This window comes from Salvelinus fontinalis, chromosome 22, assembly GCF_029448725.1.
Source record: "Salvelinus fontinalis isolate EN_2023a chromosome 22, ASM2944872v1, whole genome shotgun sequence".
In the NCBI taxonomy this organism is placed as follows: domain Eukaryota; kingdom Metazoa; phylum Chordata; class Actinopteri; order Salmoniformes; family Salmonidae; genus Salvelinus; species Salvelinus fontinalis.
The window spans coordinates 7,308,282-7,334,412 of record NC_074686.1 but is presented as its reverse complement, the minus strand read 5'-3'; the positions used below and the strand labels follow the sequence as shown (position 1 = coordinate 7,334,412).

At 43.8% G+C, this 26,131-nt stretch overlaps 2 protein-coding genes across 5 annotated transcripts; both read right to left on the bottom strand.

The window, feature by feature from the left end:
• Nucleotides 1–1,239: 1,239 nt before the first annotated feature.
• Nucleotides 1,240–5,262, bottom strand: LOC129819650 (UPF0500 protein C1orf216 homolog). 4 transcript variants are annotated; one of them, XM_055876087.1, is made up of 2 exons: nt 5,065–5,262; nt 1,240–2,973 (listed from the first exon to the last, which is right to left on the bottom strand). In XM_055876087.1, exon 2 carries the CDS (start codon nt 2,847–2,849, stop codon nt 1,767–1,769), a length of 1,083 nt encoding a protein of 360 aa, XP_055732062.1. In that variant the 5' UTR covers nt 2,850–2,973; nt 5,065–5,262; the 3' UTR covers nt 1,240–1,766. The 4 variants fall into 4 exon arrangements, with proteins under 4 accessions (XP_055732062.1, XP_055732060.1, XP_055732061.1 ...); XM_055876085.1 differs by lacking the exon at nt 5,065–5,262 and adding an exon at nt 4,065–4,174; XM_055876086.1 differs by lacking the exon at nt 5,065–5,262 and adding an exon at nt 3,870–4,058.
• Nucleotides 5,263–8,703: 3,441 nt separating this feature from the next.
• Nucleotides 8,704–25,571, bottom strand: LOC129819648 (claspin-like). The gene is made up of 23 exons (XM_055876083.1): nt 25,308–25,571; nt 24,504–24,624; nt 23,861–24,219; nt 23,627–23,767; nt 23,265–23,400; nt 22,996–23,098; nt 20,990–21,540; nt 20,537–20,713; nt 20,215–20,369; nt 19,748–19,950; nt 17,320–17,372; nt 16,926–17,116; nt 14,216–14,834; nt 14,064–14,124; nt 13,159–13,228; nt 12,985–13,076; nt 12,295–12,453; nt 11,919–12,040; nt 11,664–11,791; nt 10,636–10,759; nt 10,435–10,511; nt 10,106–10,267; nt 8,704–9,086 (listed from the first exon to the last, which is right to left on the bottom strand). Exons 1-23 carry the CDS (start codon nt 25,329–25,331, stop codon nt 8,967–8,969), a joined length of 3,948 nt encoding a protein of 1,315 aa, XP_055732058.1. The 5' UTR covers nt 25,332–25,571; the 3' UTR covers nt 8,704–8,966.
• Between the last annotated feature and the right edge of the window lie 560 nt (nt 25,572–26,131).

The window sequence follows — 26,131 nt, the reverse complement described above, 5'->3', positions numbered from 1 at the left end:
AATACCGATTTGAGTTAGAATGTGCATCCAAGAAAACTTTGTTCCTTACAGAGAGAGACACAATATAAACATTTGCTTGAATTGGCCCTTTGTGGAGTTGAGGTCAATTAATGTTAAATTACTGCTCTTTTGCTTGGTAGGGCAGAATAGGTAACAAGCCCGAATAAAATGACCATCACATCTCATTTTATAGGCTATAGGCCTATGGGTAACATTTCCCTTCGCATTTTAACTTCACTGTAAATACATAGCCTAATCACATCACCGTGATTGTATATCCTCAAAATCTGGTTTTGTTCTCCCCGTGTACTGTTTCTCTGCGCTTTTTGGAAACGGTGGTTATCCCAGACGCTTCCCCGTTTGATGCCCTACATACATCCCGCTTAAAAGCCAATAAACAACAGATAAATATGTTAATTCTCTCACACTTTCACTGTCATGCCTGCGTCCAGGAGAGACGATAAGCTTTAGAACATAAGCCTGAGCGCCCGGAGTTCGGAGGCATAAACGAGGATTATCACAAATTTGCCCCGGGGTTTGGCTCATACTGCGGGACTGGACCGGCGGCTGCTCACCGGGCCGGATAGGACCACCGGGCCCTGGGGCGCAAACTGACAGATTCCCCGGGGAACTGGACTCTGCAGGACCAGCTCAACTCAGACTGCAGATTAGGTGGCGAAGGCTGGTATCTCTGGGAGCACACACAGACACACACAGTACGGCTAGACGTTCCCTGCCCGCGGCGACGAGAGACGCAGTAACCATGCCTATAAAGATTGATGCATGTTCCTCACAGGGCTATCACACCCCCAACATAACACACTCATGATGAGGCGATACAAACGAACTTTGTGCTGTTGATAAAGAGACGATTGTAGTAAAATTATCATGGACCAGAGGCTGCAGTTTATATATTTAAACAACGAACACAAAGAGGCTTTAACGGTTCTATTAGTGCTTTATGAAAAGGCTCAATTCCTTCATCTCAAATTGAAGATCAACACAATGCGCAAATAATTATTTCAAACGAAGGCCTATAGTTTAGGTTTAGCATGTCTTCGATATAAACTATCTGACGTTGCCTACTTGTTCTCATAGTCTGCTAATCCACACCTTTCTGTGTACACCGACCTAACGTTGATGTTGGCTTTTATACTGTGCGATGAGTGCAAATAGACTAGTAAAATCCCAACATCTTCTTCATAACTTTATACATTATTAACTCACAATACACGAATATCTCTAAAACAATTTTATTATATCACTGGAGAAGACAAACACGATATACATATAAAAAATAAAAAAACAATTCACCTCATATGTTGTATTTGGAATATTTTGGGATTATATCACAGTTATAGAGACAAATAAAACAATACATTCTACACTTATTTAGAACATTTGAAGATACAGGCATATATTAAACTTCATATAATATGTTATATATTTCCATAGTTTGGCAGGGTTAGGGTGAAAAAAGTAATCCTGGCTCTCAAGAAACGTGCCTTGGATATTTTTGGATCTCAACACAGGGTAGGACGCCAATAAATCAAAAACAAACTGCATTACCAACTTATTAAAACACCACAGAGTAAAATCTCAGAGGATGCTTGGAGATTGTCTAGTTTCGGGAAAAGTCAAGTCTGGGACACAACAAGCACAATAACCATGGCCAAGGCAACAATGCCTTTGTATTCCCCTTCAGCGACTGGCCGGTCTCTGCTAGTGACCACTTCCTGTTGGGGCCTCTGCGCTTCCTTCCTGCTCTACGATTGGCTGGCTGTGGCAGTTGCAGTGGTGGCAGCGCCCATGCGCAGCAGCTCCTTCCTGTGGTCGAGGATGACGTCAAAGCTGGACTGGAGGCGGTTCTGCTGCTCCTGGACGCGACCCTGCAGGGTGCGGACCCAGCGGATCAGAGCCAGCCTGCGGTACATGGTGAGCTGGACCTGGTGCTTCTCCATCTCCTGGGCCTTGAAGCGCTCGCGGTCCCTCAGGGTCCACACAGCGTCCTCCAGCTCAGGCAGCTCGCCGCAGTCCGTGTCCGAGTCCGACAACGCTCCTCCGTCAAGCAGACTGTTCCCCGTTCTGAGAGGCTTGCTGCTCCTTTTCTTCTCCATTTTGTCATCCCACTTCCTGGTCAAAGAGGGGGTAAGGGGGTCTGCTGGGGCGGCAGGGGTCTCCTGGTTTCCCCCCTGGTGGTGGTCAGGCTTGGTCTCCCCCACACCGATGCGGTCCCACCCTCCCATGCCAGCCCCTTCACCTCCGCTCTCCATGTTGAGAGAGGACAGGCTGCCACTGGACCTGTAGCTGAACTCAAAGTCTGAGTCGCTGTCGCCCCATTCCTCTGGGTCCTCCACCTCCTCCTCTTCTTCTTCCACCACCACTCCCTGTTTCATGACACCTCCCCCCAGGTCTTGTTTCTCCTTCTCGTCATCGCTCATCCTCCCCATCTCCTCCTCCATCTTTCCCTCCTCCGCGCCATCCGGGGGCACTCTTCCGTACCCGTCGTCCCCGCTCTCGATCTCAGGCAGGGACTCCAGGGGACTCCAGCAGGGCAGGCGGGAGAGCGGGGACAGGGGCCCCAGACCGTAGTGGTTGGAGGAGGGGGGAAGGTGGGGCTGGTCGCGGCCCAATGGGCCCAGGTTACGAGGACGCACCTGGTTGCGATTCTCGTCTCCTCCCGTCATGACGTCCTCGTCTTGACCCAGGAAGTTGAAGTTGCCGTCCTTCTCACCTTGCTTCCTTTTGCCCCCCTGCTGCTGGCTGTTGTTGCTGAGGATCCGCAGTGGGGAGGAGGTGCCTCCCTGGCCTCGGTACTGGGGGTTTACGAGTCTGTCCTGGTGGAGCATTTTGCTTGGCTGAAACTCACTTCTTCTTGATGGAGATTCAATTCTTTGTGAATGAGATTCAAGTCTTCTTGAACGAGACTCAATACTTGTTGAAGATTCACTTCTTGATCTTGACTGAGAGTCACTGTTTAGAAATGGAGAGAGAGAAAAGGGAATAAAATATGGAAGTTAATTAAGGCAATTGTTTCAAGGTTAATCCTTCACTTATATATCAGATAAATCTAGACTCATTTCTCTGATACAGTCCTGTACGCTGCTGCATAACTCACAAGTTTGATATTAGCCTACTACCAGTTAATCTTCTAGCCATCACTGCCATTCCTTCTCGTTCTAATGTATTAAATCGTAGCTGCTCTGTGCATCCAATTGCACTCCACTTAGGCCTATATTACCATCAAATATTTACATGTCTCCTCAGAATGGAAATTTCACTAATCCTTACTTCGGGGTACTGTCACTCATTCTCCGCTCTGTCGCATGATGCGCGGGCACGTGGTGCTGAAGGACAGCGACTAACGTTCCAGGGTTGCACGCGCCACTGGCACTGACGTAAATATTGGCGCTCGATTGGTGCGGATCAAGTTATCAAGTAAAATCGACCTTGGGTGATGTGATATAACATATCAATATTATGTTTTATATTCGTTTGAGGTTCGTGCAATAGCCGAACAATAAAACGCACTCCCATCCTTCTTGTAGCCTATGTTTAGGCTAGGCTATAAAAACTGTCAACTACAGGATGTTCTTTATGCACCATTAATTACGTCTTCTTAGACTTGTGAGAGTCAGAAGTGAAATACCATAAAATTCCTTTAAATGAATTTAGCAGATGCAAAGATGCGCGATTTGACAGGAACGAACGACGACGCCCGATGAAAGCATATGCTTATAGCTTATCATAACACAAGGCATTAGAATAGCCTACCTACACAATGTTGTTTGAGAAAAATAGTTGACAAAAAAGAAACACGGTTTTATTAAATTAATATAAAAGATGAATTAATCTCCATTGTGCCTTACGTAATAGCCTAGACCTAGTTCAGCAGCAGCGCTATCAGCTCACCCCATGTCCTTGTTCTCCTCGCTCGTCGGCAGCGATAGCCTCGCTTCCACTTATACAAAACAACCTTTACCATTCCTTATTTCATTCGCTGAATACACAATCACTCGGATTGACAAATGTGTGAATCGATACATAAGAGGGCCTTGTCTTACCGTATGCTAGTAAAGTGCTTCGTAGAGGAAGTAGATTGGGAGCCCTCCCTATTTCCCCTCCTCTGGTCGACCCTCCTATGTGATGTTTATCTGCGACTACCCCCCCCCCCTCCCTCGCTCTCTCATCCACTCTTTCTAGCGCTCTGATAGAACGGACTACTAGCCTGCCTACCCAAATGACTCACTTCCTAAACTGGGCAGGGACGGTAGAACGGGAAAATGCAGAGAGGCGAGCAGAAAGTAGAGTGCTGCAGAAATTACACTGGAATGTCTCACCATATCTTAGTTTTTTTAAAGGGAAAGTACGACCAGAAAAGTATATACCACAAACGAATATTTGTTTAGGCTACTCAAATGTAACCTATAACACATTCTTATAATTGTGTCAAGGGAGACAGACTGCCATTTGTTGCATTAAACTGGTGACTGTATCTGTCGGTATTAGATTAGAGAGAGAACGCCTGTGTTGAGTGCGAGTGTGTTTTCGGGTAGGAGGTGTGGCACATCAGACAGACTTTGCAAGTATACTCCCTCCGCATCTCCTGTCGCTTGCGGCAGAAGAGCGTACGTCCCCCCCCCCAACCCCCCCTTAACCCCTTTCCACTTCAACAACATCCCCATTCAAGTGCTGCACCTCCAGGCTGTCCCCTCCTCCCCATCGTTCAATAGTAGCCTAAGCGCATGAAAAATACATCAAACACGGCTGCCCGCGGTCTCATCACATGCAAAATCATCTCCATCTTCCAAAACCGAACACAGAACCGTGGAGCAGGACACCGATATAGAAAAACAGATAGCAACAGTGCCAGAAAATAGAAACAGAGAGAAAGAAACAGAGCATGCTTTGCGGTGCATGTGGACCAAATGTTCAGACGAAGGGTCATCCGCGAGGTCCCTCGGGGCGCTAAATAAATATTGTGCGTCGGTTATTGCGCAACCGAGGCAACTCATAAGCACCCATCTCACAACACAGGCATTTAATAAAAAGAGCATGACTTACCTAGTGAATAAGACCTTGTTATTTAAAAAAAAATGTTTTACACAGCCCCGAGTAATGACCCACTTCCCTCAGTTCAGCTTCATCTCCAGCAACACCAGTCCTTACTGTGACAGTGGCCAAGGGGAATGACCCATGGCCATACCGTCAGCTCACAACACCACAATGCATAGCGGCAGATACAGTACAGAAAACCAGAGTAGAGTGGACCTACAGCTCTCTCTTCTCGAACAGAGATCGTTCAATGAGCCAAGACAAAGTAAATCAAATAAACCCCCTCACATTTAGATTTTCCACCCCATGGGAAGCATCACAGAGAGTGAAAGATCTCATGCTTCTGGTGAGTTATTCTAGCCTCCTCTTAGTTGGGAGTAAAATAAAAGCTTTTCCTTTAGATTTTGTGGCTGGTCAGGGCCCACATTTTTTTTATGTACATAATATTTCCCCGTCTTTCAAACGAGGGGGACTTGGTTTGGGAGTTGGGATAATGTTATGACTGAATAAACAAAACCAGGATTACATCTCCGCCTAAAGCTAAGAGGGTATCCACGGGGTTCATTCCAGCCCCTATGCCTGCTCCTAATGTTGTGTAATGAGCCTTCCTGCAGCCCCTAACCCCGAGACTTGCTGCTAAATCACCATGGACTAATGAGATGGAGAGATAAAAGCGGTCATTAAAAGTACTCCTAACGAGATCCTATTATTAGCCACTTATCATAATCATTAGATTATAAACTGCAATTATCTTAACTGGACCTATCTGAGCCTAGAGGTCAACAGAGAATGGCTGGAAGTAATAAAGGACAGAGGTCTATAGGCAACAGTTATGATTCAGTCAGAGTCAACTAACATTCTATTGTTTGAATTCGGAAGCCAAGGTAAAACTGAGCAAAATGAAGGTGCAGAGAGCGAGAGTGACATTTGGGACACATTTAAGTATGCGATAAGTATGTTAATTAAACTTTCGCACAATTCTACTGACATCGATGCAAAATTTGTACAAAACTTAGTGTGGTGGGAGGGGCATTTCTCCAACTAGGATTCCACCCTTAGCAAAGTCAGATACAGTGCCTTCAGAATGTATTCACACCGCTTGACTTTTTACACATTTTGTTGTGTTAGAGCCCGACTTTAAAATGGATTAAATTGAGATTTGTCATCACTGGCCTACACACAAAAACCCCATCAGTGGTGTAAAGTACTTAAGTAAAAAATTAAGTCGTTTTCTTGGGGGGGGGTGTATCTGAGCTTTACCGTTTATATTTTTGACTACTTTTACTTCACTACATTCCTAAAGAAAATAATGTACTTTTTACTCTATACATTTTCCCTGACACCCAAAAGTGCTCGCTACATTTTGAAAGCTTAAACAAGACAGAAATTGTCAAATTTACACGCTTATCAAGAGAACATCCCTGTTCGTCCCTACATCCTCTGATCTGGCGGACACACAAACCACACGTTTGCTTCGTTTGTAAATGACGTCCGAGCGTTGAAGTGTGTTCCTGGATAATGATAAATAATATATAAAAAAATTGTGCCGTCTGGCTTGCTTAACAAAGAATTTAAAAGTATTTATAACTTTACCTTTAATACTTAAGTATATTTACTACTAAATACTTTTAGACTCTTACTCAAGTAGTGTTTTACTGGGTGACTTTCACTTTTACTTGAGTAATTTTCTATCTTTACTTTTACTCAAGTATGACAATTGGGTAGTTTTTCCACCACTGTACCCCATAATGTCAAAGTGGAATTATGTTTTTCCAAAGTTTTACAAATTAATAAAAAATGAAAAGCTAAAATGTCTTGAGTAAATAAGTATTCAACCCCTTTGTTGTGGCAAGCCAGGAGTAAAAATGTGCTTAAGTCACTTTAATTTATTTAACTCGGCAAGTCAAATTCCTATTTACAATGACGGCCTACCCTGGCCAAACCCTATCTGGGCCAATTGTGCGCCGCCCTATGGGACTCCCAATTAGAGCCGGTTGTGATACAGACAGGAATCGAACCAGGGTCTGTAGTGATGCCTCTAGCACTGAGATGCAGTGCCTTAGACCGCTGCGCCACTCGGGAGCCCCTATGGACTCACTCTGTGTGCAGTAATAGTGTTTAACATGATTTTTTAATGACTCCCGCCGCTCTATACCCACACATACAGATAATTGTAAGGTCCCTCAGTCGAGCAGTGAATTTCAAACAGATTCAACCACAAAAAAAAACAGGGAATTTTCCCAATGACTCGCAAAGGGTATTGGTAGATGGGTAAATAAAGAAAAAAGCAGACATCGAATATCCCTTTGAGCATGGTGAAGTTATTAATAACACTTTGGATTGTGTATCAATACACCCAGTATTACCTCAGTTTCCGGAGAGGAAGGAAACCGCTCATGGATTTCACCATGAGGCAATGGTGACTTTAAAACATTTTAAGCTTAAATGGCTGTGATACGAGAACTGAAGATGGATCAACATTGTAGTTACTCCACAATACTAACCGAATTGACAGTGAAAAGGAAGCCTGTACATAATATTACAAAAAATTCATCCTGTTTGCAACAAGGCACTAAAGTAATACTGCAAAATATTTCCAATAAAATTCAGTGTTTTATTGGATTTGCCACAAACATTACCGAGCACAGAAGTGGCTGCATCATGTTATGGGTATGCTTGTAATTAATCATTAAGGACTGGGGAGTTTTTCAGGATAAAAAAGAAAAAGGAGCTAAGCACAGGGAAAATCCTAGATGAAAACCTGGTTCAGTCTGCTTTTCAACAGACACTGGGAGATGGCGCCGACAGAGATGGTCGCCTCGCTTCGAGTCATAAGGAAACTATGCAGTCGTTTTGTTTTAGTCACTTCAAATAATGCCACTTTACATTATGTTTACATGTCTTACATTACTCATACGTATATACTGTATTTTATATCATCTATTGCACCTTGCCTATGCCGCTCGGCCATCGCTCATCCATATATACATTTTCTCATTCACCCCTTCAGATGTGTGTATTAGGTAGTTGTTGGGGAATTGTTAGATAACTTGTTCGATATTACTGCACTGTCGGGAACTAGAAGCAAAAGCATTTCGCTACACCCGCTAACCATGTGCATGTGAACAATAAAATTTGATCTTTCAGCAGGACAATAACCTAAAACACAACTGGAGTTGCTTACCAAAAAGACAGTGAATATTCCTGAGGCCGATCTACAGTTTTTACTTAAATGATCAACAACCAATTTGACAGAGCTCGACGAAAAAAACAAAACAAGGGGAAATATTTTACAATCCAGGTGGGCAAATCTCTTCGACTTACCCCAAAAGACTACACTGGAATCGCTGCCAAATGTGATTTTAACATGGATTGACTCAGGGATGTGAATCATTATGTAAAATTAGATTACTGTATTTCATTTTCAATAAAATTTGCAAACATTTCTAAAAACTTTGTCATTATGGGGTAGTGTGTAAATGGGTGAGAGAAAATTCTATTTAATCCATTTTGAAAATAGGCTGTAAAAACAAAATGGGGAATAAGTCAAGGGGTAGGACTACTTTGAAGGCACTGTACCTCTATTTACCTACAAGCAACCTGCATGTGAGTAGAATAGAACACACCAGGATAAAACAGATATTAGAGCATGTGGTAAAACACGCTTTAATTTACAAACTTAAAACAAGTACATTTAAAAACCGCAAAAAAAATTATAAAATCAAACCCATTCTATTTACATGATAAAAAATCTAAAAATTATTCAGGACACAAATTAAGTAGGACACAATCAAGTGTCAATGTGGTTCCCGGGAGAAAGTGTGAATGTTGTTGACACCAGATTTTATAAGGCAGCACACACACTCTGGATGTGTGTGTGATTAGCACATCAGGCACAATTGTCAGGCACCTCAGTTCTCCAGGTAACAGAAAATACTTCTTTGGGGTCCTTTGGCTGCTGGTGCGTTGTTTTCTCGACAATGCCGCTTAGCAGCCGGGGCCAAAACCTTGATTTGTCCCCTCTTCTTCAGCTGCGAAATAGAGATATTCAGAGTTAAATATCGTAAATGACTCCTGTTGCTAAAATAATGGACCAGAACTTGTCAGAGATATACAGAGCTTGTCAACAAACTCTCCACCACGTTAGAAGCAAACGCCCCATGACGATAACATTCCGATTTAGGGATTCTTAATTTCTAACTGGAATGTAATTATTTGGGAGATTTTGGTGCCAGCGTGGAGTCCCATTAGAAATTATACATGTCCAGCTGTGTTTGTGGACGTCTGTATGACTCGGCGCAGTACTACAGCTATTTAAAAAGATCAATTAAGCCTCAGTTTAAAACAGAACTCCCCAAAAGTCTTAACCTGGTTAGCATGATCCGGCATCATTTTATTGTAATTAAAATTAAAATGTCATCATGACGAATACACATTTGAGCCAATTTAAAAAAGACAATGTCAATGCCCTGAGATAAAATACAATTTCGTGTTGACGCTGCGTCTTCCCTGATCGGTTCAGAGATTATACATGCAATAATATAGATATTCCACACAGATCCAGTTTGGATTATGTCATGTTGTACACATTTTCAGCTAAAAACCGAGTTGCAGTATATGTAAACAGTCAAAAAAAGAAGGTATGGATAAGAGCGAGCAATGGTTCTAGTCAAACAAAGACTGCACTAACAGTTTTTACCAGGGAAACATTGACAGCTTGGGCTTTTGGCACCACCCTATGGTCAGACATCCTTACTACACTATAGTCCAAAGTTGCCATGTTTAGAATTACAAGTATAGTAATAACCAAACTGTCACAAGTTCTCGAGAAGAAACTAAATGCTCTTAAAAGTGTAATGGATGTTTTTATTCTATAGAAAAACAATAACTGTTGGGAAAGGTATGAGGCTTTCAAGAAAAACAAAACAGGTTTACTGAAACACTACACACAGTTGTAGCTACAATACTGACCAACTATCATCCAACTGTGTGCGTTAGGCCCACAGGATTACATAACACCATTATATTTTCTCTCCATGGTTGGACCTGCCTGTTTTTTGGGGGCTTCTGCAGCCGGGGCCTCTTTCTCTGGCGATAGGCTTTGGAAGACGAACCCTCGGGTGTTGCGGGGGGCTAACGGGTTCCCCTCGGAGATACAGGCCAGCTTCTGCAGGACGGAGCGGGGCTGGCTGAGCAACGAGCCCCTCTTCACCTGAGGTGGGGTTCAAAGGTTAAATGGAGGTGAAACGGTCATAGAGGCAGAGTCATCTAGTAAAGATTCTTAGAAGGCTCCGATTACACAACAGTGAAAATCATAAGTGTCACACTAGAGGAGAGAGGGTGACCACCAGTCCAGACTAGTATGAGGAAGGTACTGACCATGGTGGGTTGAAAAGGTCTCTGGAAGGGGTTCTGAGCTAGGAATTCTCTGTCCGCCTGGGGTGCAACAGGCAGCTCTGGAAAACAAAACAGAGAGACGGAGGGATTGAGATAAGGGGAGGCTTAAAAAGAGTAACTCTTGAGAAATTCAGTAATCTTTCATATATATATCTATCTCATATCGCTTGTACGTCAGCTCACCTTTCTTCTCTAGTTTCTTGGCGGTCAGTTTCTTGGCCAGCTTCATGAACTGGCTGTCCTCCTCTCCAATCTTCTCCTCCTCCTCAATGTCAAAGTCCTCCCCTTTCTTGGCCTTAGCATCTGACTAGAAAGTCAAAGGGAGTTAGACAAACATGAGGACCACACACACGACATAGAATACAAACCAGGGGAGTAATCATTAGTCCAAACCGTAGGAAAACGTTTAGCAACGAATACGAGTTTATTGGACAAATTCAAGTAGGTGCCTCCCGGTTTCATTCCATTTGGTTCCCAGTGAGTTTCCCTTGACAGAATAGAATGACACACACCCATATGCTATACATACACTACATGACCAAGTATTGGTTGGGCGATTAAGCCTAGCTCGCACAGGGGCATTGTCATGCTGAAACAGGAAAGGGCATTCCCCAAACTGTTGCCACAAAGTAGGAAGCACAGAATCATCTAGAATGTCATTGTGTGCTGTAGCGTTCAGATTTCCCTTCACTAGAACTATTGGGCCCGAAACATGAAAAACAGCCTCAGACTATTATTCCTCCTCTACCAAACTACAGTTGGCACTATGTATTGGGGCAGGTAGCGTTCTCCTGGAATCCCCCAACTCCAACTCGGTAGTGAGTGTTATAACCAGAGGACAGACGATTTTTGTGCGCTTCAGCACTCGGAGGATCCGTTCTGTGCGCTTGTGTGGCCTACCACTTCGCGGCTGAGCCGTTGTTGGTCCTAGACATTTCCACTTCACAATAACAGCACTTACAGTTGACCGGGGTAGCTCTAGCAGGGCAGAAATTTGACAAACTGACTTGTTGGAAAGGTGGCATCCTATGACAGTGCCACGTTGAAAGTCACTGTACTCTTCAGTAAGGTCATTTTACTGCCAATGTTTGTCTATGGAGATTGCATGGCGGTGTGCTCAATTTTATAGACCAGTCAGCAACGGGTGTGGCTTTAATAGCCCGAAGCCACTAATTTGAAGGTGTCCACATACTTTTGTACATGAAATGTACCTGTTCTCGTAGCCACTGCTCCCTCTCCAGCCTCTCTTTCCTCCTCTGCAGCTCTGCATGGTCCAGCTCTTCCTCCTCATCCTCTTCCTCCCCCTCCACCCCCATTCCGTCCATGTCAAAGCCATCGTCTAAAGAAAGAAAAGCACCACAAAAACAGAGACAGCATTGGGTTAAAACACGACCGTTGAATAAAGCATGTGGAACAGAAAAGCAGGATATCTGTCGTAGGAGGACGCCAACTCAGGACACACCCACCTATGTTCTTCCAGCGGAAGCGGCGAGCTCGGCCCGGCCCGTCTGAGTGCAGGTCCCCGTCGGCTAGGTAACGCTCTTGGTACAGCCGCAGTCGCCGCTTGTCGTCGTCAAGGACCTGTTTCCTGTAGACGAGCAGGTTACACTAAGCTTTAGAGTAAAAAATATTCACACAGACACCATATGATTGGTTGCTTTTTTCAATAAAGATGAACAAATGAAACTTCTCTACTACCAAACATTACCTATGAAGATAAAGCACATTGTGCTTTGTTAAGTTAACCCAATAGTATTGACTATAGAAGGTCTTCGATTTTTCCCCCCGGAGGTATTTAGAATGTTATTTTTTGGGGGTGGGGGTATTTGCGTCAGTACATACATGTGGATCTTGTTGACCTGGTCCTGCAGCTCTTCATCAGACGGCAGCTCGTCTAGCAGCTCCTCCTCCTCATATTCATTCTCACCGTCATCCTCATCCTCACTGCCGACATCACTACCTGAGAGCTCAGCCTCAGAGTCCACAAACTCTGCCATGCGCCTGCAGAGAACGGAACACACAACCAGACGACATGAATACCAAGCGGGCTTGAACTAACCTTCTGTGCGGAAACCGCATTCTGATACATAAAAGGGGTTTAGAGTTTGTGCAATGGAGCTCATTTTCAAAACAGGACATTCGACAGACACTCATCCTAAGACCTAAAGTTATATTGGCAGACTAAGGTATAGGTGAATGTAGAGGCACTGGGAGAGATATGTTGTCTTAAATACTATAAAAATAATCAATCCCATATCCTCTTTGCCGAAGCAAAACAGAATTGTGTTGTATGCAGGGTGGTATGTAATGCCTTCTGTGCCATGCTGTCTTTGAGCTCATCTTTTAATAGGATCTACCGTCAAGGAAACCCAACAGACGTCTTAACTTAAACCTTTATTTTTTATAGTACTACTGATATTTATAAGTGCATTGTCAGGGAAAAACAAGCACCAAATGCATTTCACTGTACTTGTGCATGTGACAAACTTGAGCTGTTCAAATTCATCATTCAAGGAAGAGTTCTCTACATACATTTTCTTCCTTCCTTGACGGGGTGCAAACACAGCCTCCCTCTCCTCCTCCTCTACCTCGTTCTCTTCATCCTCGTCGCCATCACCGTCTTCCTGGAAGGAAAGGAGGAAGGAGTTAGTTTAGCTGTTTGGGGTATAAGTCATCAACGCAAAGGTGCGACCGCGTGTGCCTTACCTGCTCACTCAGGCTCTCCACGTCTGACAGAAGTCGAAACTCACAATCCTCTTCCACCAGTTTTGTTCGACTGAAACCGCACAGAAACGCATTTAGCCTTACAGGGATCAACTTTTCGATTTCTTTGAATGTATAGCCTTAGTATATCATAGTGGTAAGTACAAGAAGTATAACATAGTACTCCGTTCCTAAATTGAATAAAATTTATTGATACCGAGAAGGTAAATTAGTCATCAGATACAATATTAGGGCCCTATAAAAATCGGTTATATTTTTTGCCTGATTTTGTTTTATTCCCCCCCCAAAAAGAAATTCAGTCGTTTTTCAGGTTTTCGCCCTCAAAATCACTTAAAAGAAAAACAAGAATGGGATGTTCTAAATCCACAACAATGCTCAAACTACATCAGGAGAAAACTTGAGGTGTGGTAAAATCTAAGAAATGTTGAATTGTAGGTGTAGTGCACAGTTTTTAATGCATGTGCACGCACACCAGCCAGAAAGCGTTGTTCGGTTGGCAGTGTTTCTGTAGCAAAATAAATGATGCCTGGTTTAATGCAAATAATCATGATATCATTCTGCCAGGTAGGTATAGGCTACTTTGTAGTTAACATTTAATTGAGGTTTTTGGAAAAGCCTTTCAATCTACCAGTAGAGTAGAAGGTTATCATTAGCATTATCGCTAACGGCTGCAAAGAGCATAGACTAGACATACGAGCACCACACAACACACAGACAGTGGTGTTCCTGTGCAGGAAAATACGAATTTCTACATTTTGTCTCATAACTTGGGACAAATAAATGAACTTTCTAATAAATTACAACATTTAATATTGCTGAATTCCATTTTAAATGTCTGGAGTCAGTGATTGTCTGAGTCTAAAAAACATTAGGCTAGCTCTTTTTACCGGTCTTCCGCAGTTGAGGAGTGTGGGGCGTAGCTCGAGTTGGATCGCAAGGGGGAGACACCTATACGGAGAGAGATTGAGAGGAATGGAACCAAAACATTATTACACCCAATCACCCAGTCATACACCAAACAGTTGGGAGACACGCTTACCTTGAGTAGTAAACTTCCCAGAGCAGAGGCCGAGCAGCTGATCCATGTCATCGTCTCGGTCCATTTCCAACTCCATCTTCTCTTCCTCCCTTTTCCTCCCTTCCGCTCCCTCCTTCTCCCTTTCTGCCTGTGCGGTGGGGAACACTCCCGAACACAGCCCCAGCAGCTCATCCTCCTGAGTTGCCCCCAGCCCTCTAACTCCTCCCTCGCTCTTCCTCTCCTTCGCTCCCGCCGTCTGTGTGGTAGGGAACATTCCAGAACACAGCCCTAACAATTCATCTTCCTGCGAGGCCCCAAGCCCCCCCACTCCACCCTCTCTGGCAGTCCCAAACCCCCCAGAGCACATTCCTAACAGCTCCCCCATGTTAGCGTCCATAGCGTTCTCATCCAGGCTGGCCAGTAGGAGCTGCCTCTTGTGGGAGCGCGGGGGGCCAGTGCGGGGCCCCACGTTGAGGAAGCCGTCGGCGTCCAGGAGCTGGGAGTCCTCCTCCAGAGAGAATCGACCCTGAGACGGGGCCCCCAGGGGGCCAGAAGACTCGCCGGGGGAGGGGGGAGCGTACAGGTCCTGAGAGTCCTCCACGGGCAGCGAGAGGGAGGGCTCGGAGAGTTTCCCTGAGCTCTGTGGGATGGAGAGGGGGGGGGGGTGAGATACTGGGGATGAGTCTCAAAGGAGTCAGTCTCAACATTTATAGAAACTGCCTTTCTGAATATTAACGTAACAATAAACATGTCTGTCGGGGTTTGGGGGAGGGGTGCTGCTGCTCATCTGAACTAAAAATACACATTTGGACACAGAAGTTCTAGCCTGTAGGGCTATTACTCTCACATGTTGCCTAATATAATGGGATTTCTTGCAGTAAACTGATACACCAAATGTTAATTTAGTCTTGGGAATAGGAGTGGAGAAATATGACTTTCAGCATCTTGAGAGAAAGAGAATGCACAGTTAGGGACCGTGCAAACGTGCGGCCTTTGTCAGTGACAAAAGCTGACAGTAGGCTATTCCAACCACATAAAAATATATATCCAGGACAAACTGAAATCTAAATCAGATTCATGTTGGATCGTTTTCACAGCTTTTAATTTCCTTGAAACCAGTGAAACCTACGTGATTTAGACATTTTGAAGGGAAAAGCTTTCGCAGTTTATTTTGTTGAGTTAGGCTATTGCAGATTTGCCCCGGTCGCTACACACCCTTGCTCTGTGAGCAGAAATGGAAGACAAAACTTTACCAATGTCAACTAGATTAGGTTTAGGACTATTACTGATACATTCATTCTATTAATTTATTACATTGTTCTGGTGAGCTCAGCTTTTTTGTCTCCTAAGGCAACAAGTAATGAGAGAATAGTAGCTGCAGGCCTAAACCAGTCAACAAATAGCCTACAAAATGTTGTAAATTATATGCAAAATTAAAATAGGGGTGAAAGTAGACTGAGACAACTGTCCGGGACAGTGACACATGCGAACAGCAGTGGAGGCATCAATGAATTCAGGCTACATGTGCGCCTAATAGTCGCTGAATGTCATTACACGTCCGGTGTTAATAGGTGCCCTCTCCGTTCATCAAAATGGAGGTGCGCGCACTGTTTCAGATGCTGGAATCATTATAGAGTGGATCGAACGCACACAGGTAGCCTACTCTTAAGTGATTTGACAGTAGCTAGGTGTCCATCTAATTGGCGACAGAGTTTCATGCAAATAGTCTAAAATCTGAATAAAGAAAATATGCGCATTTTCCCACCAGTGGTGTAATCAGTGAATGATAGTGCACACAATGTATTTATCCGCTTTAAAGTTTATGTACTGAAAAAAAAAATAATAATAATAAAAGTTCAATGTATTTCCATCGCATTTTCAACTAGACCGATAGTTTTGTCACAAAAACTGTTGCGTTAAATAGTAAAATGTGCTTACTGTGGACTTAGCAAGTGCGCTCTAGCCAACAGCTAGCAGATACAGTGTGGGTAGGCTAGGTCACATGATGAGATAAGCTTATTCTGGATAATGATTCTTAGATTGATGCTTGACTGCCATTTGACAATCGCCATGTCACCAGAATAAGACCCTCTTTATTTATTGAAAGGGGCATCAAGCTCGTCACCGTGCACCTTCACCACCCTGTGAGGTTCATCATAACTTATTTCATCTGTAGCCTAATAAACGGCATGCTTTCCTGAGTTGAAGTGGGAGGACCTCACACACCTTAGTTTACTTCCACATGATGGTTATTATATCAATACGTGCGCAAAGGCGTTTCCACCACCATTTCTCGCGTAATGAATTTTACCCACAAAGATCACATGTTGAACAAACAAATGATCTGTCAGCATTTAAAAAAAGGTACCAAACCATCACAGCGGTCGTGACGGAAACGTGGTTTATCAGATGAAACATCATGCCTGGTTGTGTTCATGACACATTAAAATGCAATACATTTTTTACAGTTAAATTAGTCTTTACTCTCATGCCCAATGGAAACAAATTGGCAAGCACACATAGGAGGTCACTGCACCCCCGGTCAAAATCGTTCCGCGGTCCCTGATTGAATTCACGTAACGCATGCATTACTGGGAGACATGCATACTTGGGTCTCTGTGGTTACGATTGGCACTCTTCTGACACTTTTATACTGTAATACAGTGGTTAGGAAAACACAGCGCCCTAGACATACAGGATATAAACCCCCCCTACACTGTCAGCGTCTCACCTTGGAGGCAGATCCCAGGAAGCTGGGTCTGAAGAAGCAGGGTGAGGGGGAGCGGAAGGTTCTGGCTGACAGGCCTCTGCCTCCTGTGGTGCTGCGGTTGACAGGCTGGTAGGACGGCAGCATGGAGCCCAGTAGCTCAAAACTACTGTTGTGACTGTTGTCCTTGGCCAGGGACAGAGAATCTTCTTCCTCTGTAATAGAAAAGAGACATAGAACTTGCAATACAATTTTACCAGTGAAACTTCCCTTTTTCATAACCATAAGTCCCCCACCAATTTTTTTTATTACCTAGACTGGAAAAGAGACACCTGATTCCATCAAGGATTTGAGAGTATTTTATGAAGTAGCATAGTTATGACAATTTACTTGAAAGTGAGATGTTTAGTCTACTCACCCATCTTTGTGTAACTGTCTTGACCACCGGGCCCTGTCCTCTTTACACCATCTCTGTAAGAAAGACAAAATGTAACAACTTGGAGGGACAGATAACACACACACTTACTAACTCACTTAGTATATACACTTACCTTACACCAGTGTTCATTTTGGTACTCTATTTTAGATGTCGTCTAGTCTTAGTCATTTTGACTAAAATATCATTCAGTCTTAGTCACATTTTTGTCATTTGAATAATGATTGTCTAGTATTGCCTCATTAACCTATAGTAAACATAAACCACTGACTTCTATGGGCACAAACATACATAGCCTTGTCCTAACAACTTTTTCGGAAGAACATTCTATTCTCTCCCAACAGCAGAAATATGACAAACATAAGAATATATCATAATTATTAATTATATGGCCATGTGTTCAGATGTCGCAGCCACATTGCTGTCCAAAAGTAGAATGGGAGCTAATGATCGTTTCGCCCAGTGATTTAGTCAAATCACAAAACCTTGAGTCCGAATCGAGTCCCTATGGCTTAAATCTTGAGTCCCAGTGCGCGAGTCCTGGTCCAAGCACTCAAGTCGGAGTCACTGGGTCCAAATTAACTCAAAATAAGAATTAGTTGCCCAGTCAGATAGTGTAGTGGCAAGATTAATTTTGTCAATAACTTGTTTGCTATCCCATTTCCTTTCTGTGTCACCAAATGTTTGCATATAGGCTACTGGTAATGTTACCTGGGAAACAGTAAGTTGCAAAACATTCTTGAATGTTGAAGATAGAAATTCCATTTTGTTCTACATAGCATATTTCTAACAACGTTCCAAAACATTGCATCCTGCTGAACGCGCCCCCAGGTTGTTAGCTATAGCTAGCTAATGAGGTATAATGAATGAACAAGTGTGTAGCCTAATGAATTGGTTAACGATCCAGTCCGCAAGTAGCCTAATTTTAGAACAGATTTTTTTTAAATGCAAAATGCACGATAGAAAGAAACAAAAACGCTGCTATTATGGATCATATCTTTTGACCGGTAATAGCTAGAATCAAGCCGTTTTCTCTAAGGAAAAGAGAGACTTGGCTACAAAACCTGGCTAAGAAATGCAGTGGGTAAAGGTTGAGCGAGGCTACAAATTAAAATTCAAAAGATCAATAATTTCACCAAAAATAATTGATAAAAAATAATCACATTAATTGTTTAAAAAAGTAATGTCTTGATCACACAGAGAGTGCATCTATTTTGGTACACTAGAAGTACATTGATTTCCATTGGAACACTGCATTTGCCTTGTACCGTTGCGACGCAGAGGCAGTTGCAGTGCGTTCTGTGTGGTTCATACGTTGGATTTATTGAACCTATGCATCAAACTGTATGTGTAGAGGGCTTGAAAGAAAATGGAAGGTGAATGTTGAACTTTGGTTGCACACATAACCAGATGATGCCGCGTACCATTTTGAGCAATGACGCTGTCAGTGACGCTGACGAGGCGCAAATCAACTTTGGATGGCCTTATTTGCGAGTGTCGGTGGAATATTCTTGGGGACATGACGAAAACATGAACACATGCTCATAACAGCTAAACAGTTAACTCGAGGGTACAAGATATGCCTTGAAATGGCTACCTAGTTAGTTCTCTATGAATATTTGATAGGCTAGGCCTACCTGCTGCAGCAATGTCCGACTGTCTCGCTCTCTCCTTGAGCACCTGACCACTCGTCTTGCACACATGCAGGTGATGCACAAACGCAGACGTGTTGAAGTGTCATTACGACTTAACGTAGATTTTTATTTGACTGACAGATTGTTCCTAAGTAAATGACATGAACAGAAATGAAGTGTATAATTGGAAAGGAAGTTGCAGTGGGTTCTGTGTGGTGCGTCTGCCCACGCGCGTCACTTGCTACCCGGTAGCTCGCCAGCTGGTGTGCCAGGTGAGGCACCATCTTCCCATTGCTGAAAAAGCCTGTGCATATCTGCAGCTAATATTAATTGTGCTCATCATTGACAAGTTCTGAATCTCGCCAAAAACTCGTGTCCAGTCCACTTTGTCAGATTTCAGTCGGAGATAACTGTCTCGTTTTAGTCAACTGAAATTAAAAATAATTTAGTCTATTTAGTCAGTTATAGTCTCGTCAAATGCCACAGAAATATTTGTGTTAGATTAATATTTGAGTCACTACTTTTGTTGACGAAATTAAACACTGGCTTACACACTTTTTCAATACATTACTTGAATCCAGTACAGTCGAGAAGGAGTCGAGGACACGGACATCTGGCACTACCCTTTTCATTCAACAAGGCTGCCCATGACCAACGACATGGAGCGCTACATCGCGTGCTACTTTGCCTTATGCAGGCCTGCAATCTGAAGGCCACGTATTGTCAGCCTATGTACGTGGCCGAGACTCCCAAATATCAGCACCGCACACACATACCCCGTGCGCGAGCAGGAGCTGCTCGCAAACAGCATGAGGGTTCCGTCTGTGTTGAGCAAGTCTGGTGGGGGAAAGGGACCCTTTAATCTTAACGGGGAGGGGCTCCTCACACCCCTCTGTGCCGCGCTGCCCTCCTCCTGATCGTCATCCTGGTCGTCATCTTCATCATCAGCATCACCACCCCCCAGTAGCTCATCTACACCCTGTGGAGAGACAAACAGGTTTTGACAAACTCCGAAGCACACCCACACAATTAATGGTTCCATTACCATAAATTGGACAAGACATTCCCTCTATTACCTTTATTCTAATTTTTCCATTTAAAAATGTTTTGGACTTCAATGTGTTGGTTCCCATCGCAGAGCATCACTGTGAAAAGTGTACGGAAAGCACTGACACGCAACCCAACCCTTTACGGACTGACCTTCTACCCCCATCCTCAGGCAAAGCCGCCGATCCACTCTTACCTCTTCCCCCTCGGAATCCGTCATTTCCTCTTCCTCTTCCTCGCCACAGTCCTCGTTGTCTAGGCGATGGAGGGCGTCCTTGCGTTCTCGATCCTCCCGTCTCTTTACGGCCATGGCCTGCTGCAGACGGGACTTCAGGTTGGTCAGCTTCTCACCTGAGGAAAGGGTGAAACAAGACTGATTAGGAAAGAATATTGCAGCCAGTGGGCAGAGAAATTAAGACATTTGGAAATATATGTGTGGCTTGCTATGGGATGCCTCTTTAGCAAGTGTGTGTGTGTGGAGGTTTAGAGAGAACGTGTGTGTGAGATGGTGTTTGTACCAGGCGCGGTGTGTGCAGCCTCCTCCTCCTCTTCCCTGATGGTGGTGGTGACAGTGTCATGGTGGAGCTCATCGCTGCTGTCTTTACGGATGACGCTGAGCTGCACGGTGCGTTCCCCTCTGGGCCGGGCCACGGGCTGGACGTGACGTAGGAAACGCTCCTTCAACGCCTCTACGCCTGAGGGGGGAAACAAACAGGTTAACTACAGAAAACCATAACATCACAACCAACTTTACTGGGTTTCTCCTCAACCCAATTCATTCAAGGTCACCCATTTCACCACAATACAGTGTGCTTGTGTTGTGACCCACCAAAATCCTTGTGTGTGCCACATAACTTGTACAAAAGCATGCATCAAAACACAAGGCTTTAAACCCCAACCCACCATTTGGAAAATACTGTGCTATAGAGCTCTGACATTAAGGAGCTGAACATTTGCTGTGATGCTCTCACCTGGGTTAACCTGAGAGGGCTCCGGATCAAAGGACCCATCGTCAGCACACAGTTTGGGGACAGGCGGGGGCTCCACCCCTAGCTCCCTCAGTCTAGCCAGCCTGTCCTTCTTGAGTTTTGGGACTGCTGGCGCTACGGGGTGCACACTGGCTGGAGCAGGTAGCGGCTGAGCTCCATCCCAATCCCCTGCCTTCACCTCCATCTCCTGGGCTTGAGAGTCAGAGGGCTCTGCCTGGTTCTGCTCTGGGGGTCCAGCCTCCATAGACTCTGGTGGTGGAATTTCAGCACCACCAAACACTGAAATATTAGCCCCCTGCATAATGGCGGCCAGTTCAGGTAGTGGGAATTCATCGCCGTCGAGCTCCTGGGTTGGAGAGGTCTCTCCTGCCCTGCTGTGGTTCTCCTGGTGTGGGGAGGAAGTGGCCGTTGGCTGGGAGAGAGTCTGGGTGGAGGGTGGCTCCAGGGAGGCTGAGGGCTGTTGGGACTCCTTGGGTGGGTTGGGGGAAGGTGTTGGGGTTGCCTCCTTTATCAAGTCATGATACTTGGCAGACCTTAAAAAATAAATACAAATAAAAAGGGTTTATATGCTTTAAAAGGGGCCATCTTGAGTTCAAACAATAACAAAATGGAATCCCTACCACTGTTTTGGTAAAAAGATGAGTGATAGGGCAGGAAAAATGTAACAATTAAAATTCAGACAGAGATATGGATGCAAGGACTGACCGCCTATTAGGTCTGAGAATTACCCAGGACCTCACGATACCATATTATCACGATACTAAAAGGAGACGCATGGTCAATACGACGTCCGCATTGGACGTGCAGCATTTACAGGGATAAGGCCTCTGCAGAAGTCAGGGAATTCATACTTCTTGCGCTTCGTGGAGCAGTGCAGAGCTGTTAAGCAGAGCTGTTGTGAAGGAAGTTGTCAAGGAAGTGAGTGTGTGTTTATACCTCCTGTCCCCACCTACCGTCAACCAATCATGTCAATGTGGAGCTATACGGAGCCTTGCACATTGTTACAAAATTTGGCAGGCGCGATGCAGTACGGAGCTGGAGATGGTGCTTTGCTGGTGACACTGTCTGTGATTTATTTAGAATTCAAGGCACAATCAACCAGCATGGCTACCACAGCATTCTGCAGTTATACCCCATCCCATCTAGATTGAGCTTAGTGGGACTGTCAACAGGACAATGACCAAACACCTCCAGGCTGTGTAAGGGCTATTTGAACAAGGAGAGCGATCGAGTGCTGCATCAGATGACCTGGCCTCCACAATCAACAGACAACCACCCAATTGAGATGGTTTGGAATGAGTTGGACCGCAGAGTGAAGGAAAAGCAGCCAACAAAGTGCTCAGCATATGTGGGAACTCCTTCAAGACTGTTGGAAAAGCATTCCTCATGAAGCTGGTTGAGAGAATGCCAGGAGTGTACAAAGCTGTCATCAAGGCTAAGGATGGCTACTTTGAAGAATATAAAATATATTTTGATTTTTTAACACTTTGGTTTACTACATGATTCCATGCATGTTATTTCATAGCTGATGTTTCCACAATTATTCTACAATGTAGAAAATAGTAAAAATAAAGGAAAACCTTTGAATGAGTAGGCGTGTCCAAACTTTTGACTGGTACTGTATATATATATTGTTTAAAAACTATCGATATAACATCATCGGAAATAATATTGCGATATGTAACTCTATTGATTTTCCCCACCTATATAAAATTATAGTTTTAACCATGTTTTGAGACTATACAGTGTTTGTTTACAATGATTTTGTTCACAAACAAAGGAATTAAACAAGCTATTTTTGGTTCTGATAGGGTACGACAGCTGAACAAACCTCATGAGGCATTTATAAGTTATATTCTTAAAGAATCAAAGGGTATATAAGACTGCCCCTTTAAATGATTTGGACAAAACTAGATGAGCATAGTTCAGTAATTGCAAAGACAAAGCAGGTAGAAGAAAGAAATCCTGGTAGATAAATGTCTTCTCACTTCAGTAGTGCCATAGCAGAACCCTCAGGTCGGGCTCTCCTCTTGAAGAACTGGTCGATGCTCTTGGGCTCAGGCATGTGGTAGGGCAGCCCGCAAGTGGATTCTGCAAAGGAATTAAGAACATGCAACAAGAAACACTGGGTTGGACAATAGAAGCCACACAGGAAAAGTGTGTAGCAAGCCATGTAGAGGCAAAGCATAGTGGAACACGGGCAATACACTTCATATAGGGACACGCTATTGTAATATGCACGTAAGAACAAACTGACCTCGGACCAGCCTCTGGGTCTCACTGTGCAGCTGCTTCATGGCCTCCTTGCTGGCTCGAGCTGCCTTCCTCTCCTGGGGACGCTGTTTCGGTCCAGCCTCATAATCATCTCCCTCATCATCATCAAATAAAAGCTCCTGAGGAAAAGATACAGAGCATAGTTCTGATACACATCGTCTGCCTGCACAGCACAATATACAGACACAAAGCTATGTAAGATTAGCCATAAACTCAAATGAACTCACAAACCACATCACATTCAAAAAGTTATCCTGTGTGATTTATTTCTGACATACGCGTGCTTTTTAGTGACCTCACACCTACTCCTGAACTACAGATAGAACTTTTAAATGTTGCTCTTACCTTGTGCTTCTTGGATTTCTGCTTTACTGCTGCTCTGATGGCATCCAGAGACTCTTCATCATCATCCAGACCAGCGTCATATAGGTCATTGTCACCAAGGAGACAGCCGCTGTCATTCAGAACACGGGGCAAAGGGGTCTCCTACAAAACAGAGAGTGATGGGAAAAGGAGTCTTCATTAGAAAAATAGTCAAAACTCTGAATTTTATACTGTCACTATAACACAACCTGTCACCTCTTCAGGTCTCTCTTTCTTCTTCAGTCGCTCCACAGCTTTGCTGCGCTTCTCTTTCTTCTCTCTGTGTCTCTGGCTCTTCTCTCTCTTCCCTTCCTTCTGTTTCACATCCTTTTTTACCAGCTCTTCCTCCTCCTCTGGCGCGCTGTCATCACTGTTGATAGGGGCAATCCGGGATATCTTCTTGCTCTTTAATTCTGCCTTTTTGACCTCTTCCTCGGCAGTCTCCATCTCATCTCCGCTGGATGCTGACAGGACCAGAGCCTCTGCCATCTCAGGCACCACCTCCTCGCTATCACTGTCTCTCAGGGCCTTCCGACAACGGGACCGCCGGTTCACTGTGATGTCATCATCCGAATCTGGGAAAAATATTACAAACATCCTTAATGACTAAATGCGGGAAGGGTGGTATTCCGTTTACGTCACAAAGCAAACTATTTCCTACTAAAGTAAGTAGGTTAGTTTGCATTGGTAGTTGAATTGCCAAGTACTGTGGTTGGATAGTCTAAAGTCAAATACAATCCATTGTTTCTTATCACGAAGCAAATGGCCCAGTCCAGAACAGTCTATTTACATTAACATGGGGGCTCTGGTCAGGTGATCTGTTTAGGCACCGATCACCCGTTTTGTTGCGTCACTATACCTTGTGGGTCGACAGTATTGGTAACCATCTCAGAAACAATCTGCAGCTCCTCCACTGGTGAGCCCATCCCGCTGTCTGAATCACTCTCGGCTACTGGTTCCTCAGCAGGGAGCTCCAGTGCCTGGATAGAGAGGGGGGGGGTGACAGAAATTCACCTAATGTTTATGTTGTTTGAGGGAACCATGCTGGTGACTATGCCCCTCTCTCTTTCCTACAAAATAATCATGGTCTGTCTTCTTCCCAGTGACGAGACATAAGTATAACTGATGTAAACATAGAAAAATTGAAATGAGAAGAAAAACTATTGTAAATGTAGGTGATTGATCTTGCTTGCTTAAATCTGATGCTTATCTGTTGTTCAATGTTGGGTCGACAAATGGCTGTTGTGGCGCCTTCTCTCTCAGCTGCCACAAAGAGCATACGGTTACCGTAGTTAGCCAGCTGGACATTCAACAGTGGCTAATGTTACACATAGCATAGAAAACTGGCTAGAATAGTTTACAGTTCACACAATGTTAATTGTTTACACAGTCACATTGTTACCCTTTGCAAATGTCTAACAAACAGTCGTTCAAACTAGCCAAAGGACGAGGATTGCTAGCTAGTTAATCCAACTCAATCAGTAACAAGTCAAGTAAAGTTAGCGAGCTAACTAGCATGGGGTTATGGCGGACTCAATCAATCCCCACCTAATGTTAGTCAAAATTAACCTAGTTAACGTTTGTTTAATGTGTTGAACGTTTAACTATGTATTTTATTTAGCTAGCTAATGTAACTAACAATTTGAAAATATAAATTTCTTACCTGTTGAGAGATCACCACACTCATCTTATTAAGTTACTTTATCCTCCTTTTACTTGTGTATTTGCAGTGAACCTGCATTAAAACCGTGAAATCAAGACTTCCGTACCGTGTTCCGAATTCTTTCCGACCATAAGACACTACTATTGGTGGAAAAAAAGTAAAAATTGTTGCCTAATAAAATTAAATGGTGTTATTGATCCGCATTTAGCTAGCTTTCTCTCCCTCCCGCTTGTTCTTGTTCTGATTTAATCATTTTTTATCTTTCGCGCGCTGACAATGATAGTCTATCCTTACATCTGTCAGTCATTGTCGTTGTGCTTTTCTATTGGATGATACTCAAAATTGATGTCCACCCTCATCCAATCGTTGGATGGTGGTTATGCCAATAACAGAGCAAAAACATTTGATTGGTAAATCTACGGTCACACAGCTGACCAGACATGTCCACCCCCACTCCACGACAAAAACAGGGCAGGCCAGTTTATTAAGTATTTTATTTTCTAACACAGATAATGTACATTTTGTTTTCATGCAATGTCAAGAAAATATTGTCAACTGAGTTAGTAAAAGTAAGTGGAATCAAAATAACAATGAGTGTTTAACTGGGTAAGATAAACAAGAGTTTAGGGGGAAATGTAGCAAGATGATCTGGAGATAGGGGATGCAATTATGTATAGTCTAATGACAAACAAGTAAGATACAGCTACTTAAGTACTGTACTATGACTTAGTAACCTGTTGTATTATGAGTCACATTTACAGTAAAAGGTATGTTGTCTAATCGGGTGGAGTAGTGTACTAACCATAACTGTACATGGGTGGTGC